Consider the following 15,645-nt stretch of genomic DNA (forward strand, 5'->3'; position numbering starts at 1 on the left):
GTCTGTGGTATTTTTCTTGACTGTTGGTTCCTTCACTATTTATAGTTGATCCTAAAAGGCAGAATCTATCTACCACTTCAATGTCAATTCTAAGGCTGGTTGCTGTACCTGCTGCCATTACACACACACAGTCTTCTCCTATGCATGTATAAATGTATATAAAGTTTCACACAACAGTTTCAACAAAGGAAAACCAGTATTTCATTATAAATGTCCATAGATAACCTATATCAGAAGTAACATCAGGCCTTCAATCCACTAAGTAATTGTGGCCAGAATAATAATTATTTTAATAAAGAGCTAACTCCATTACAGCAGATGTTATGGATAAAATGCTTACCAATAATAATATTTAACTGTGTGCTTAATTTTGATATGGGAAAGACTGGTTCAGATTTCTAAAATGAAAAACAGATGGTTTCAAAATAATAGCTAAAATCACCAAAGCTTTATTACCCTTCACTGACTCTTCTTCTTTAACTGCAATTAAGACTTAGCTACTTATGGCCAAGGGAGCAACAGCTCTTTGTAGTGATTTGCTCATTCCCATCAGTTCAGGGAGGAAGGAATTCCAAATGAAAAACTCATTTTGAGAAACACGCTGTGTAACTTTCTTGCCTGACCTGGATAAGCAAACCTGACTCCATAATGTATTCATGAAATATAGCAACCCAACCCTAACAAATTATACATCTGAATTCTCCTATAATCCTTGCATTTTATACTGTTATATAAAAGACTACAATGAACACCTTTGAAACCAGATAAATCATGTGCAGTTAAGTGAAAAAGTATGACTCTCCAGCTTTGGAATACAGGCAAATCAGTGCACAACTGGAATTGCTTTCTTAGTTATTCCAAAGGAGGATCAATCCAAGCCTACAGTGAGAGAAACACACACAGAGAGTCTGGATTTTACAGCATGCTCAGCAAGGAGGCCCACTAACTCCTACAATATAAGGGGCCAAAAGGATTAGCCCTTCATTATATGTGTTTTGCTTCATAAATCACAGAACCCTAACTAAAATTTGGGTCACTGCTCTGTCTGCCTTGGGAGCATGGTTCTCAACAGGCTGTGCATAGGCTAGTATGCCCTTTGAGCTGACAGAAGTTGCATATACTCCAATGCTAAGACACAATGTGGTTTGTTTGGCTTGGATTTAGCCTGATGTGTGAACACAATCAATTCTGGTTTAGTCAACAAGCCATGATTAAAATTGTGACAATGTCTGAATCCAGTCCCCCCACCCCCCTTGTCTGTCTCTGTATGGATGCACTTTTGAAACACACCACTGGAGAAACATGGCCAAAGCATTTTAAATATTTCTTTTGAATTCTAATTTTAAACCTGAGCTTTCATTTAAACAAAATGACATCACTGAGCAAATTACCTATTGGTTACTAGTGTTGATCATCTGTCAGTGGAGCAAAATCCACTGGTAGAATTGGTCTCCCTCCTTATGCATCCCTCCTGTGGCCCAAATATGTTCCAGATGGTTTGGGGTATTCACAGAGTTGATTTGGGGTGGGGGAGGAGAAAGGCAGAGGGCAGTCCTGTTGATCAAGCAGAAGTCAGCTTGCATAACACTTCATGTAGTTCCCACTTGCTAACATAATAAATGTAGTACTTTAAGCCAAATACTCTGTACATCACAGCCAAAAGCCATTTCTCGCATAACAGAAAAGCCAAATCTACTGATTACAATATAACTCAAATAAATAAATACAAAATTTTATGCCTCTTCTTATCTCTCCTCCCAAACTTTTTATGATGTCCAAAATAAGCTGATATTTCAGAACAGAGACAGCTGCTTCTTACATTTGTATTGGATGAACCCAGCACTTCTGAATAAGTAAGCACCTGGGTACTACTTTCACTAACACCAATAAAAAAAACCAGACTATTATTTAGAAAACATAAGGCATAATATTAATCGACACTTGGAAAGAAGCAGCTGTGTTTACTACTTAAAAGAAGTGGAACATTCACATATAAATGTTACTGCAAAGTCTATTTTTATTGTTTGAGTGCATCACATATATAATAAGGAAACATAATTCAGTTACTTTGTAAAGGTGCTTTGTGAATTCAGAAAACAGCATTTATAAAAATTAGATATCTGCTGCACTGATACAACAATATCAGTTTCAGTATTGATCCTAGAATAAATAATTAATAAAATGAACTTAATTGTATAGTAAAGTTTCAATTATAGTTCCTAATGTGAACCATGTTCTGGATTCCTAATTATGAGGGCGTCCTCATCCACATTTCAGCAAATACTCTTTTTAAGGTATCTTTTACTGTATTCCATTTTGGGCACAGTTTTCCCATCTTTATGTTTATGTATATGTTTCTATAGCCTCCTTCCTTCCTTCCTTCTTTATAGATGAAGTAATTTTCCTCCTATTAATTGTATCATAGATTAAAAAAGGACACATAAGGCCACAGCGGTGGGTTTAGGGAACTAATATACGTGATTAGTCTTTAAAGAACATTGTTTCATATTTTCCCTATGTCTAAAATTATGGATGAAATACCATCCTGCAGCCAAAATCTAACTGCTTAACAAAAAAGGGGATAAAACTTGTCCTTAAAGAATCTGAACGTATGATGGGAATGTTTGTCACTTCCTCCTGCATGACATTTGGCTAGATGCCTGCCTGCTTCATAGTTGCAAATCCGCACGGCCACCGAATGATAAAGTTGTCTGTGTTCAAATCACAATTTAAATGTTGTTAGCTGCAATGTAAACTGAGTGCTGGTGACAGCAGGTCATTCATTATATCTGACCACTTGAAAGTGAATAAGCCATATTTACACAGACTTTACAAGGACCTTTAGAAATAAGAGAGGAAGATAAAAGCAAGAATCATTTACAATATGAGCCATCCAGTCAGTGCAAACAAGGATCCCACCACACAGATAAGTACAAATGTTTGCTGTGGGCACCATGTACCTTTTAAACTCAGGCACCGTCTCAAAATAACAGAGGTGACAGACAGCCTGCTGATATTTAAATACCAATAAAGGTGTAATAGTGCAATAGTAACGCATTCTGTGCTACTCCTTTCAAGTGAATCTAAGCAGCTTACAAGCCCTGCTGGCATCATTATCAAACTACTTAATAGACTAATAAAGGCACACACCCAAGCTGAAAATATAAAAACATAACATCTCATGAGGGATGGAGACTTTTATTATATAGTACAGCCTCTGCACTCGCATCTCGGACAAAGATATTCCACTTGGAGGAGGCAGTCTCATAGACAACCAGTCCCCAATCCATATAAGAAATCAATCTGTCATTACAAATCTACCTCCCCTAAATCTACTTCATTTGAAAATTTAAAAATAGCAAAAGGTAAAAATATACCCACAATTTCAGCAAAATTCCTGGTGTTGTCATGGACACAACCATATTTTTGGGGGGCAACACTACAGAAATGGGTTGCCAGTGACTTATTTTGTGATGTTTTTTAATTCCTCGTTCTAGACTACAGCCCTAGATTTCTCTGATGGTCTCTAGCGACCATGTTTAGCTTCTGAGCCTAGGCAAGGTCAGTAGGTATGCATAAAATATGTATGTTCTATTATCCAAAGATGCATCATTTCTGCAACTAACAATGAGAGAGGGCTGTGAAAAACATATGACAGACAACGCTACCCTCTTTCAGTGGGAGCATTTAACTCACATCTTTTGCTTTCAAACAGAAAAGTTTGTTTTCTGAATTATGAGGCTGAATTATGAGAATAGACTCCTTGAATGATTGCCTGTGTAAATAAAACAAATAAAATCACCCTCATCACAGACTGAAATCTAGCATGTCTGGAGGGGGATTCTAAGCCACACTTTACCAGTCTAACCATAATTATTTATTTATTGGATTTATTTTGTAGAGGCATTCAAAATAGGATTCCCCACTTGCAGTATAGCATGACACATTCCACTCAGTCACATTGCAACAAATCCCAACAATTCCAAAATGATTCCATGTGCAGTGTAAATGCCGTCATTACATACTTGTGTTGCAACACCTGATGAAAGTACATAAGCCTTTGCATGATGACATTGTGAATATTTCATCATTTTCTCCCTAGCAATGCCCATGTTTTCACTTCCACTAAACAAAGCAAATTTAGTGCGGAGATAATGGACCAGGGAAAATACAAGTGGCGAGATGTGCTAAAGAGAGGGATCTCTCTCTCGTGTTTCCTGAAGCTCTAGTACTCACATATGCTACTAGATTTTTGGCATTTGAGGATTATTAGGAAAAATTACTTGTTCTTCTTTCCTAGTTTAAATACATTCATACATATTTGTATACCTGAAGAATATATTTTGTCCCTTAGGAATTTTAAGAAGAATGTATGAAAGGAGAAATAATGACTTTTATTTCCTATTTATGTTGTTTGTTTCCCATGCTGGAGGCCCCAGCTGCTTTGGAAATGATCAGTATTCTGGGGGATTATCTGATGCAGGGGCACAGAATATTAGATCTTTTTTTACTTCCTCTGATTTTACTGAATGGGGGAATCTTTGCTGGCACCTCAAAATCTCTGTATGGGACAGGAGCCTCAGAGCAGATAAGAGCATTCAAGTAGTGCAATTTTTCCCCCAATCACTTCTCCTATATTTTGCTGAAATAGAATTTGCTTTTAAGAGGAAAAATCATGTTATTCTTGCAGTTTACGTGCAGAGCAGTGAACGTATATATATCAATGATCTATCTTTTACTATACAATCATCTTTCCAGCAGCTTGCAGCTTTCCTAGTTTCCCATGCTTTGGTTAGATCCCAAGGGAAAACTTTATAAGGAACACCTCCCATAAAGCTTTTCTCAGATTGGGAAGTGTGGGCTGATAAGGAAGTTTCAGTTATGAAAAGCTGCATAATAGAAAACCACAATACAAGCAGTAGCACAATACTATTGTATCACTTCCACCAATAACTGAAGCTCAAAAATTCCACTAAGAGATGTTTGAAAGAAATTTTCAAGCTTCTGAGACTAAGGAAGAAAAACAAATGTGTCTTTTGCAGGAAAAGTAAACTTGTGAAAAATGCCAGGCAGATTTCAGCATGACATTAGTGGAAACATCTTAGCCACTGAGACTGCTGTGAGACAAAACTCAGTCTAGGCTAACCATCTGTCATGTTGTATCTCTGGCTAAGAGAGTGGGATGCTGTCATTATTCCTCTTTACCTCCAAGGAAGAAACAACAACTCCATTCTGTCCTCACTGTGTGTCCCAAGGATTCTCACGTACAGGAGTGTTGGGACAGAAGAGTACGACATTTTTAATTCATGGTGAATCAGTACAACAAAATGCAAATTCCTGCACTCTGTAATGCAACCCAGGGAACTGGGGAAAATATTCTGGGGCAAAATATAGCAACTTAACTTCTTCAGTAAATTTCACAGATCTAAGCAACAATTGTTGCACCTACCTGAGGCCAGAAAGTAAATACAGGCATATTGGTATATACAAAGGCCTCTCCTTGGGACCACATTCCAGATAATACACAGTCACAAATTGTGGCAGATTTGGACTACTAGTCTTTTATTGGCTCATGTCATATGTTCTTCTGGTTTCACATTTCCAAGTATGCAGCACATGTGCTTAATAAATACACCCACGTTTAAGCTAGAGGGACTCTGGAGACCCCTTGAATTGTGACATTTTCACAAGGCTGCTGCCAGCTCACTGTTCCTTATTTCCCGGGATACTCTTGATGTACTTGCAACGACACTGACAAGCTTGAGCTGCAGAAGTTTCTCCATCCTTTCAAACTAAGTGGAAACAGATACTTTAAACACATTCCTTAATCTGACTTATACCAGGCAAGTTTCCTAATGGTACAGTAGGTAACCAATATTGTTGCCAGTTGATTTATATTGCCTGTCAAAGGGAAGTAATTTTATGCTCTCAGGTGAAACCTGTTTGCTGATACTCTTGGCCAAGCACATCCCTCCAATCCGCACAGCAGCTCTTATGCACGCCTTTGTGGTTACGGAATCAGTTTCTTTCATACATGCTCATTTCCAAGGCCCATGGGGCATATTAATTTATATGCAGTGTTGCAGTCCAAAATTCAACAGCACATTATTCTTACCAGCTGCAAAGCCCTTCATTTTCTACCAAGAGTTATGGTGGTATGTAGCCGGCCTATAAAATATTATTCAGGGTGATGCATCTTTTATATAGCATGGATCAAGCTGCACAAAGCTGCATTTGATCTGACTTTGACATGTGAACCGGTTTATACAGGTTGAGCTGATGTTTCAGGTATATAACATGACGCACTCTAGAATGCTTCCATAAAGTGTTGTAGAAGAAAGCAACTTGTTAAGTTTGAAATGCTATTGGTTTTCAGAAGTTTAGCAGGACAAGAATTAGAATTAAATGAAAGAATATTCAGACCAGACCATGAAAAAGCATTCTTTATCAAGTTCTTTGGAACTGTGCTATTGCTGTTGCTCATGACAACTGAAAGACTTTCACCATGCAGAATTTTGTGATCAGCAACCATTTCTGTGTTTATTATATTTCAAAATGTGTAATCTATGCAAGGTCTGCATTTTTCTATTCATATACGGATAGGCAGGCAGTTAATCGATGGTAATATTTTCAGTGTCTAAGAATATATTTATGATGTTAGTAAGATCAATCAGAAAGCGTAAGAGAGGACAGTTTAGCCAAATGCAGCCTGGAGACTTTCATTAAAAGTTGAGCAGGATCTTCACTGATCACATCTAAGGCAAGTTTCTATATCTGTTCCCCTTATTCATCTAACCATTGTGATCTCCAGTCAATTCCAATTGTTTCCTCTCTCAACAGATTAATGAAACCTGTATAAAGCTGTATGCCACAAAGGACAAAATCGTTGGCCAAGGGATTCTGAATACAGCATACTACAAAACTGATGTATGCTGATGTCTGAAAAAGCATAATTTCAGACTTTCATTTAACTACTTTGTCCACGTGAGACAGCAGCAGTGCATGTTCAACGTTACATGTGATTCATCAGAAAGCAGTTCCATCTACATACAGTTTGTTTTTGCTTTGTCTATCCAAAGCATTACCTTCATATAAAAAGAATATCCTGAAGGACATTTTGCAGAAGTTGCTGGATATGCAAGGATGCAATGATAAAATCAAGCTTGTTCCACAGGCAGAATGGCCCTACCTGGGATAATTCTACACAAGCTTGTTCTACAATTACAGTTTATCTCCTTCTGGCCTGCGCTCTTGTCTGAGGTTAATGATATTCAGAATTCTGTGACTTACTGTGAGATGTGAGTTATTGGAGTCAGCAACGTCTCACCCTCCAGGTCAAGTTCATCAGCAAAGCTGTTTGTTCTAATGAATGTTCCTGTATGTGCCTCTAAAAATGGCGAGTTCCTTTTAACTGTGGAAGAAAAACATGCAAGTAAAGGTTATCTATATCTAAGGGCTACAAAACATTTTAAAAGCTTTTAAATATCTGAACAGATAATGTAGAGAAAATAGTTAAAAGGCAGAATCAAATGTCAGGTTATAATATGTGTTTTGTAATGTGAGTTTTGTATTTGAGATTTTTATTCTTGTAAGCCTCCCGGAGTCACCGTGAGTGAGTTGGGCGGCCACATAAATTGCTTAAATAAATAAATAAAATAAAATATGAAGCAAATGGTACACCTGACGAGGTGCATACAAAGAAAAGGAGAGCATGAGGGTTTTTTAATGGTTGTTTTTGCTTTGGAATTATGGTATAAAATGTCTGTCCTTGTAAACTATAGAAAATTACTCAGGAGATTTTTTTCTGTTGTAATATAGAAAATGGTGCTTTGGGATTTAGATGCAAGAGGACTCTTTATATTAAGCAAAAGCAAAGAACTATAATGAAAACATATATATTTTGCTTCAACAATAGTGGGTATTACCATACAAAAAAAAAAGCATAGAGTTTTGAATTTCTACCTGGAATATTGGTGTGTGTGTGTATGTGTGTATTTATATACACACACATACATACATACACACACATATACATTCATATGCATATACATACATACACTACATATACATGACATATATACATTCATACATACACATACACCAATCAGGACTGTATAGAGAGTCCTGGAAAATGCTTTAGGACTTTTCCCACAAAAAGGGGAAGCCATCTTTTATATAAGAGGACTGGCTAGACTCTGCTCTATCCTCTATTTTAACCCTGTCAAAATCCATAAATTGAAATGGAGAACCTCACAGGTGCTCCTTGTCCTAAGAACTAAACAGAACTGGTGACCAAATTAGTAACAGCGTATCATGCATCAATTCAACTTTCATTCCCTTATACAGGAATTATGACACAGTTTCTCTTTGGTTTTATGTTCAGATGGTAAGAACTACTGTATCAAAGTGCATTATAATGGAAAAAATATATATTTAGACACAACTCCAGTTTGCATTTGATCTCTACAAAACTATCTGTTCAATTACATCTTGATGATCTGATACACCAAACTAATAAACTGAATTGAATCAATTAATCTATTTTATTTGGATGATAAAAAGGTCTTTTGTGTATGCATAGAACAACTTTTTATCCAAACTGAATAAGATAAATTGACCTGGTCTATACATTCAAATTCTACAATTTGAAACAAGTCAATTTTGATATCTGAATTGATTCAAAGGTTCAAATCAGTCTGATATTTCTGAATCAAAGAGATCTGACAGTATGATTAGAGCCAATTTGCACAATTTGCTATTTTTATACTGCTGATATGATCAAATTGATCATTCTTACTAAAAATGACTATTCTTATTATGGTTGGTCACACAATCAGCCAGATGTTTAGACTGGCTTTGGCATTTTTATCCATCTATCGAGTCCTTCCCAAGGACCTAGGATAGGCAGATGCTGTTGTTTGATGGTTCAGTGGTGTTAAAGGTATTGTTGCAGGATATAAGCTGTTCCAAGTAAAGCAGCCTTTTGCAATTGACTGAGGTTGATTTTGTCAATGCTGATGGTCTTCAAGTGGTGCTCCAGATGTTTTGGGATTGCACCTAAGGTGTCTATAACTATTGGTACTATCTTTGCTTTCTTTTGCCACAGTCGTTCTACTTCTATTTGCAGGTCTTTATTTTTTGTGATTTTCTCCAGTTCTTTCTCTTCTATTCTGCTGTCTCCACATATTGCAATGTCTGCTATCCAGATTTTTTTTGTCTTTTTTATCAACAATTGTTAAGTGGCAGGTGTTTGTCTGTTTGAATTCTAAAGTCCCAGAGTACTTTAGCTTTTTCATTTTCTATTATTTTGTCTGTTTTGTGGTCCCACCAGTTCTTGCATGCAGGCAAATGGTATTTCTTGCAGATATTCCATTGCACCATTGTTGCTACTTTGTCATGCTGCTGTTTGTTGTCAGTCTGTGCGATCTTCCAGCAGCAGCTAACTAGATTGTCCACTGTTTCTTCAGCTTCTTTGCAGAGGCGACATTTGCTGTCTGTTGCTGTCTTCTCAATTCTGGCTTTGTATGCATTTGTTCTTAAGACTTGATCTTGTGCAGCCAGAATTAGCCTGTCTCTTTCCTGCTTTTAGCCACTGCCAGATCTTGTTGTTATCTGCTTTGTCTGCTAGTTTTTTTTTGTGCACTAGCCATGTAATACTTTTCCTTGCCATGTCTCTTTTCTATTCTTCATTTGGTCTTTCTTATAGATCAGTTTGGTTTCTTTGGTATTCAGTAAGCCTTCATGGTGTACTAGCTTCAGTGCATCTTCTTCACTGTCCTTCAGATATTCTTCCAATGTCCCCTCTTTTTTTCTTCAACTGTCTGCTGTACTTGTAACATTCCACGCCCACCTATGCTCCTTGGTAAGTAGAGTCTGTGGATGAAGGGCTTGATTCATTGTCATTATTTTTCTGGTTTCCCTATCCAGGGATTCTAGTTCAGCATGAGTCGAGTTCACTATTCCAGCTGTATATCTAATGACTGGATATGCCAGGTGTTAATCACTTTGATGGTATTTCTGCCACTCAGTTTGGACTTTAAAATCTTCTTCACTCTTCTGATGTATTCACTATTAACCTTCTTCTTGACTTCAGTGTGCTTGATGTTGTCAGCCTGAAGGATGCCCAGGTATTTGTAGTGATCTTCCAGACTCTTGATGTTACTTCCACTGGGCATCTTGATTCCTTCAGTTTTCACTGTTTTTCCCCTGTTGATGGCAAGGGTGGCACATTTGTCCAGTCCAAACTCCATTGCAATATCTTGGCTGTATATTTGGACTGTGTTGAGCAGCGATTCCATTTCAGATGGTATTTTTCCATACAGCTTCAGATCTTCCATGTAAAGGAGGTGGGATAGCCTGACAGATGTTTTTGGTGTTTGACAGTAAGTTACTAATGAATATAGGTCCAGGGAATACTGTTATTACCCTCACCACCTGGATTATTATCACAATGTGGGCCTACGAAGATAAAATACTATAAGTGTTTTAATGTGGCCCTAAGCAAACGTAAGCAATCTTTTTTCTATCAAGGGATATCCTTTCTCAGAGGTAATCCATCAGAAGCACCTAGGCTGAAATATGCAGTGCATAGAGACATAGCCAAAAGACAAGGAAGATTGGACCTCCAGCCTCGGACACCCTTGTAGCTTTCTTCTCAAGGAAGAAGCTGCAAGAAAGGAACAGGTTGCTCTTACAAGGAGTTTGAACTGATCATGGCAAAATGTCATATGCAATGCATGGGCCACAAGTTACTCACCCATGTTACCAAGTATAATTTAATGCTTTTCTAATTCATCTCTTTTATTTTCTTGATGTTCTAAACAACTGAGAAGAACATTTTATTGGACCCATGATGAAAACAGGTATGTGAGGGAGAGAGGAAACTGCCTTATTAAAATGGAGCTCCTACATTTTTAGAAAGATATTCTAAAGGAAAGGAAGTCCCTACATTTTTAGACAGATGTTCTGTCAAAATAGATTGGTAGAATCTATTCTAGACCCAGAGAAAGTGTCGAGTACAAAAATGTACCACTGCCTTTTATTTCTACTGATTTCTAAATGAAAATAGGAACTTCCATGTATTCACTTGCTTCTAACCTTCTGTTCATGTGTCACCTTCTTGACTTCAAATTAATCTCCCCTCTAAACAATCCAGCCAGTTATGCCAAATTCCTATTTACAATGGATTGAATCCTGATGAGCTGAGATGTAATTCTGCCCACGTGGTAATCTTCTGAGGAAAAGTGGAGGAAAAGATACTTGCACATTCCTTCTTCCAGCAGTTCAGGGAGTCCCTGAATTAATTTATAGGTGGTGAAGGGAATGGAGGAGGAAGAAGAAATAGGTAAAAAGATCTTCCATCCTTTCCCCTCATTTCAGCAGAATTACAGTTTTAAGACAATATTGTGGTTTCATGGTGATGGAAGAATGACTAGGCAAAACAAATTGCTCTCCTTCTCTTAACTTCAACAGTAGAGTATCCTTTCTCTGATCTCAATCTTTTTTTGTGAATGGGAGGGGTGTTTTTTATTCCAATCTGGTTCCAGAGTAGGGAAAGCACCCAGATGATACAACAATGGCGATAACCTGCAATTTTGACTGCGTGCAAGATTTCCATGCCTGGGGGAAAATGCTAATTTTCCCTTAATCCATACCAAACATGCCAACATCCAGGCTCTGGAGCAGACAGTTTAGAATGAAAGAATGAAAGCAAAGAGAAGCTGACTTTACCTGGAGTTGGGGGAGAACCGGGAGATGATTGCTCTGTAGAAAAGGATGGCCAGGAATGCTGTCGGTCTGAATAAACAGATGAAAAGGACAAGAGAGAGTGGACAGAACATGGAAACAGAGAAGGAGAAAGTGAGGTAGGGCCTCAGTTATGGTACCAAAGTCATAATTAAGAAAATAAGAAAAGTTTTAACATTATTATTTCAATTAAAATAATGCTAGTAAGACACACACATCAACTGTGTCATTTGTGTATAATACAAATCGGATTTATTGCCAAGTAAATACGCACATTCTTGCCCAGCATACTCTAATAAAGGCCTCAAGTAAAAAGTACTACAACAATTCTAACATGTATCAGGAACTGCCTTGCCAAATGTAACTCTGTTCATCTGGTCCAGACCTCAAGAGAGTTACATGGGATGGCAGGCCTCTACAGTGGCTCCCATGTCTGGACCCTCCTTGCATTTAATAAGGCTTTGGCAACTTGAACTTTGGCAACTTGAACTTGAACTAATAAGGCTTTGGCAACTTGAACTTTGAACAAAAAGGTTCAAGCAGACCTTTGACCTTGGCGATTGCTTTTTACTGGGTGTAGCATGCTGATATATTTGGTTGCTTTGTTGTACACCACCCAGAACAGGAATGATTGGGGTGGTCTACAAATGTCAACATTTTAACATAAACTTTTCAAGGGGAAAAAGGGCAGGGATAGCATCCAGGGCTCTTCTTGTTCTGAAGAAATTTCTTTCATTGATGGAATCAATAGGGGATAATTCTACCTCTGCATCCAGTCCCTTGTGTCTACCTTGGTGGGTTTTGGAACATACTGGGGGAGTTGGAAAGGGGAAATGTGACTTTTGCTTCCTTGGATAACATTTTCTGTGCAAGAGCACTGGATCCTATCCACTGAGCAAACATACTGAACTGACCTATTTCTTACAATTATAGAAGTGAGAAAGGTACATATGATGTCATCTTAAAAATAAGCTGCTTTCCTCTCTTAGTACGTGAATTACAATAATAGGAAGATGGGAAATAATGCCAATTTTGCTTGTTGCACTTCATGATAAGTTAATAGCTAGCGAGAGTATATGGAAATCACAGCAAGCAATGTTAAAATTTCAGAATCTAGCATGCTATAGGTAAAGGAAGCTTCCTTAACTTACCAAGTAATTTTAACATGCCTGTTTCTCCTGTATACTTGTAAGAGTTTCAAGAGAACAGAACACAGGGAGAAGGGGGGAAAAAAGAATAGATGTCAGAAGGAAAAGGAGATTTTTGTTCCATAACTGGAGTCAGTATCTTGCCTTTTAAATGTTAAAAGTCACAATTAAAGGTTAGTGTCAATTGTGCACAGAAAGCAGTGAAAGAGAGCTTTAACACCTTTTGTCTTGCACAATCTATTGAGAACTCCAGAACTACATGTGAACTTTTAACCTGAGATGCATTCAAATGTGTTGCTTTTCACTGATACTTGTTTTCTACTCCATATTTTTAAAAATTGCAATACGTCTACATGAACCTGTCAAATAAGATTTCAAATAAAAGAGACATAAAACATTCAGATATTCAAATCTAAATAGCAGGTATACATATGGTACATCAGTACTTTACAGATTTTACAAGTATTTTCTGAGGGTTTTTTTTTAAAATTGTAGTTCTAAAATTGAGTAAAAAGAATTAAACTTATTGTGTAAATGCATTTTCTGAGAGAGATGGATTGCAGAAGAATATTGCAATTTTTTACATCTAAATATATGTAAATATCTGAGTGATGAGAGAAGGATAATATTTAATAATATTGAGGCAGAAAATTTCTAAATCAACTCTCATAAGCTAAAGCATTTTTTTTTAAATGGGACACCCTCCCCCCCCCCCCAAATCTAGCTAGAAATCATATGTTCTATTGCAGCTTAATGCCAGGGGTTTATTACAATCACAGATCCATAAAACTTCTCCATCTGATATCTTCAGACAGACAGAAAATTGTGGTCATTGTTATTAGAATGTTTAGAAACAATTGAAAAATATATTCATTCGGGTAGTAGCAACCAGTTACAAAAATGCTGAAACTAATGGATGGCATAATAGCACAGAAATAGTACATTGCTCTAGACATTATTAGAACTACACATTTTAAGACTCAGATGCCAATAACATTGTTTGGTCTAGTTTAAAGGGTAACTTCTTATTTTAATGCATGCATATTATATTTGAGTCTTTCCAATTTTGTGGCCATATACTTCTAGTAAACAAATAAATAACTGAAAGTCTTACCAGAATTTTCATAGGGATCCAAATGAAAGATATCAGGTTTTCTATCCTCTAACACATGGTCAAATGTGATTTGTGGAACAGGTAAAGTCTTATCAGGAGAAACTGATCCATTATCCTTTTCTGCTTTAGTTTTCTTCTTCTTCACCTAACAAAAATAAGTATTTAAATATTCTTTTTTAAAAAACAAACCCCAATCCTTTAAGTACCTAATCTGAATTCATCACTACAGGATAATTCAAAATTAGAAAAAATTAAAGAAATTACAATAACTAGGCAATCCAGCCCCCCTTCATTTTCTTTAGTCCAATAAGATGGATCCTATCGTACTGGACTAAATAAAGAGTAAATAGTTCTAACCATTTTAATTCAAAAGGCACATGTTCGTGCTTTACAATTGGTATTTATTGCCATGGACCTTCACCTGCAATTATTCAGAAAACTGTAAGCTTTTTACTTTAAATGATCACAGTCATTAAAATCTAAATGAGATGATGATCTGACTCAATATTCTTAATGGCAGTGCTAAATTGTATACTGCATATTACTTTATTTTTCTGGACGTAGGGTAGGCAAAAACAAATTTGTCAGTTGTATTTGCATACGTATATAAATGATAAATGTATATAATGAATGTTGTGATAAATGTTGGATACACACACACACACACATATCCATCCAACAGTTACTGTAACAAAATTAAGTTTACCCAGTTCAATATTATCTCCTGAGAATGCCACTGAACTCCTGGATATCTGACAGGGGAGTTTCAGAAGTCATTCTGTGAAGTCATGATGTAGTGAATCCTGCAGTGTGCAGGGGGTTGATGACCCCTTAAGTCTCTTCCAACTACATATGATTCTATGATGGTAACATATAGGAGATATTCACAGTTTATAAATGTTACCAGAGACCCATGGTGTTTTACTATTTGGTTCTTTGATATCTAGTAGCTATTTTTGCTTTATTTTGGATTGCTGCCTTTAATCCATCTTGAAGTATTTAAGTATCCAATGCCTCTATCCTGTTTTCATTTTGGGAACTTCAATCTTTTTTAAAAGTGGATTATAACAAAATTATCTACACCCCTTCCCCTTGAAAAATCCTCAGACGGGAAACATTGATACTAAAGTAGAGAACTAAAATCACACAGATAAACAAAACAGAATTGTCTTATTTGAACAGCTTTATGAAAAAAACCTGTATACAATTCTTCCTCCAAGACAGGACATTCTGAAAAGCAACTTTTTTTTTCACCTTGGTCAAAGTGTTGGGGTGGGAGAAGAGACCTCAGTTAACAGGCCCATCACTCTGCATTACTGCCAGGAAGCTATGCCAGAAATATTCCAGTGAAAGCTTAAGACAACTTCCCTTAAATGGGAATCTGCATATAAGGCAATCCATAGGAAGAGCCCAAATGAAGCAAAATGTCTCCACATTTCTATACCCTGTGATGTATATTCTACTGAATATACTTCAAAATTCTGGCTCAATTACAAATGTATTTAGGTGGTATTTAGGTGCAGATATAATCTACAATTATACCTACAAGAGCCAGGGTACTTCCATGAAGGAATAAATGGCAAAATATCCCAGGAGAAATATCCCCTTGAGCCATATTCCCAAATGTTGTGAAATAAT

At 36.8% G+C, this 15,645-nt stretch overlaps 1 protein-coding gene across 3 annotated transcripts in view; it reads right to left on the minus strand.

The window, feature by feature from the left end:
* Positions 1-15,645, minus strand: part of KCNQ1 (potassium voltage-gated channel subfamily Q member 1) — a 382,970-nt gene that overhangs the window by 241,559 nt on the left and 125,766 nt on the right. For 2 of the 3 annotated variants that reach the window (XM_025176962.2, XM_088146049.1), the window contains exons 10-13: positions 14,008-14,152; positions 12,897-12,923; positions 11,731-11,796; positions 7,291-7,411 (exon numbers count right to left, since the gene is read on the minus strand). In XM_025176962.2, coding sequence (XP_025032730.1) covers positions 7,291-7,411; positions 11,731-11,796; positions 12,897-12,923; positions 14,008-14,152 — 359 coding nt within the window. The remainder of the gene's footprint in view (positions 1-7,290; positions 7,412-11,730; positions 11,797-12,896; positions 12,924-14,007; positions 14,153-15,645) is intronic. The other variant, XM_025176966.2, reaches the window with a different exon arrangement.

This window comes from Python bivittatus, unplaced genomic scaffold (genome assembly GCF_059951505.1).
Source record: "Python bivittatus isolate LINGU-HERP-01145 unplaced genomic scaffold, Pbiv_v1 ctg000480_np1212, whole genome shotgun sequence".
Lineage (NCBI taxonomy): Eukaryota > Metazoa > Chordata > Lepidosauria > Squamata > Pythonidae > Python > Python bivittatus.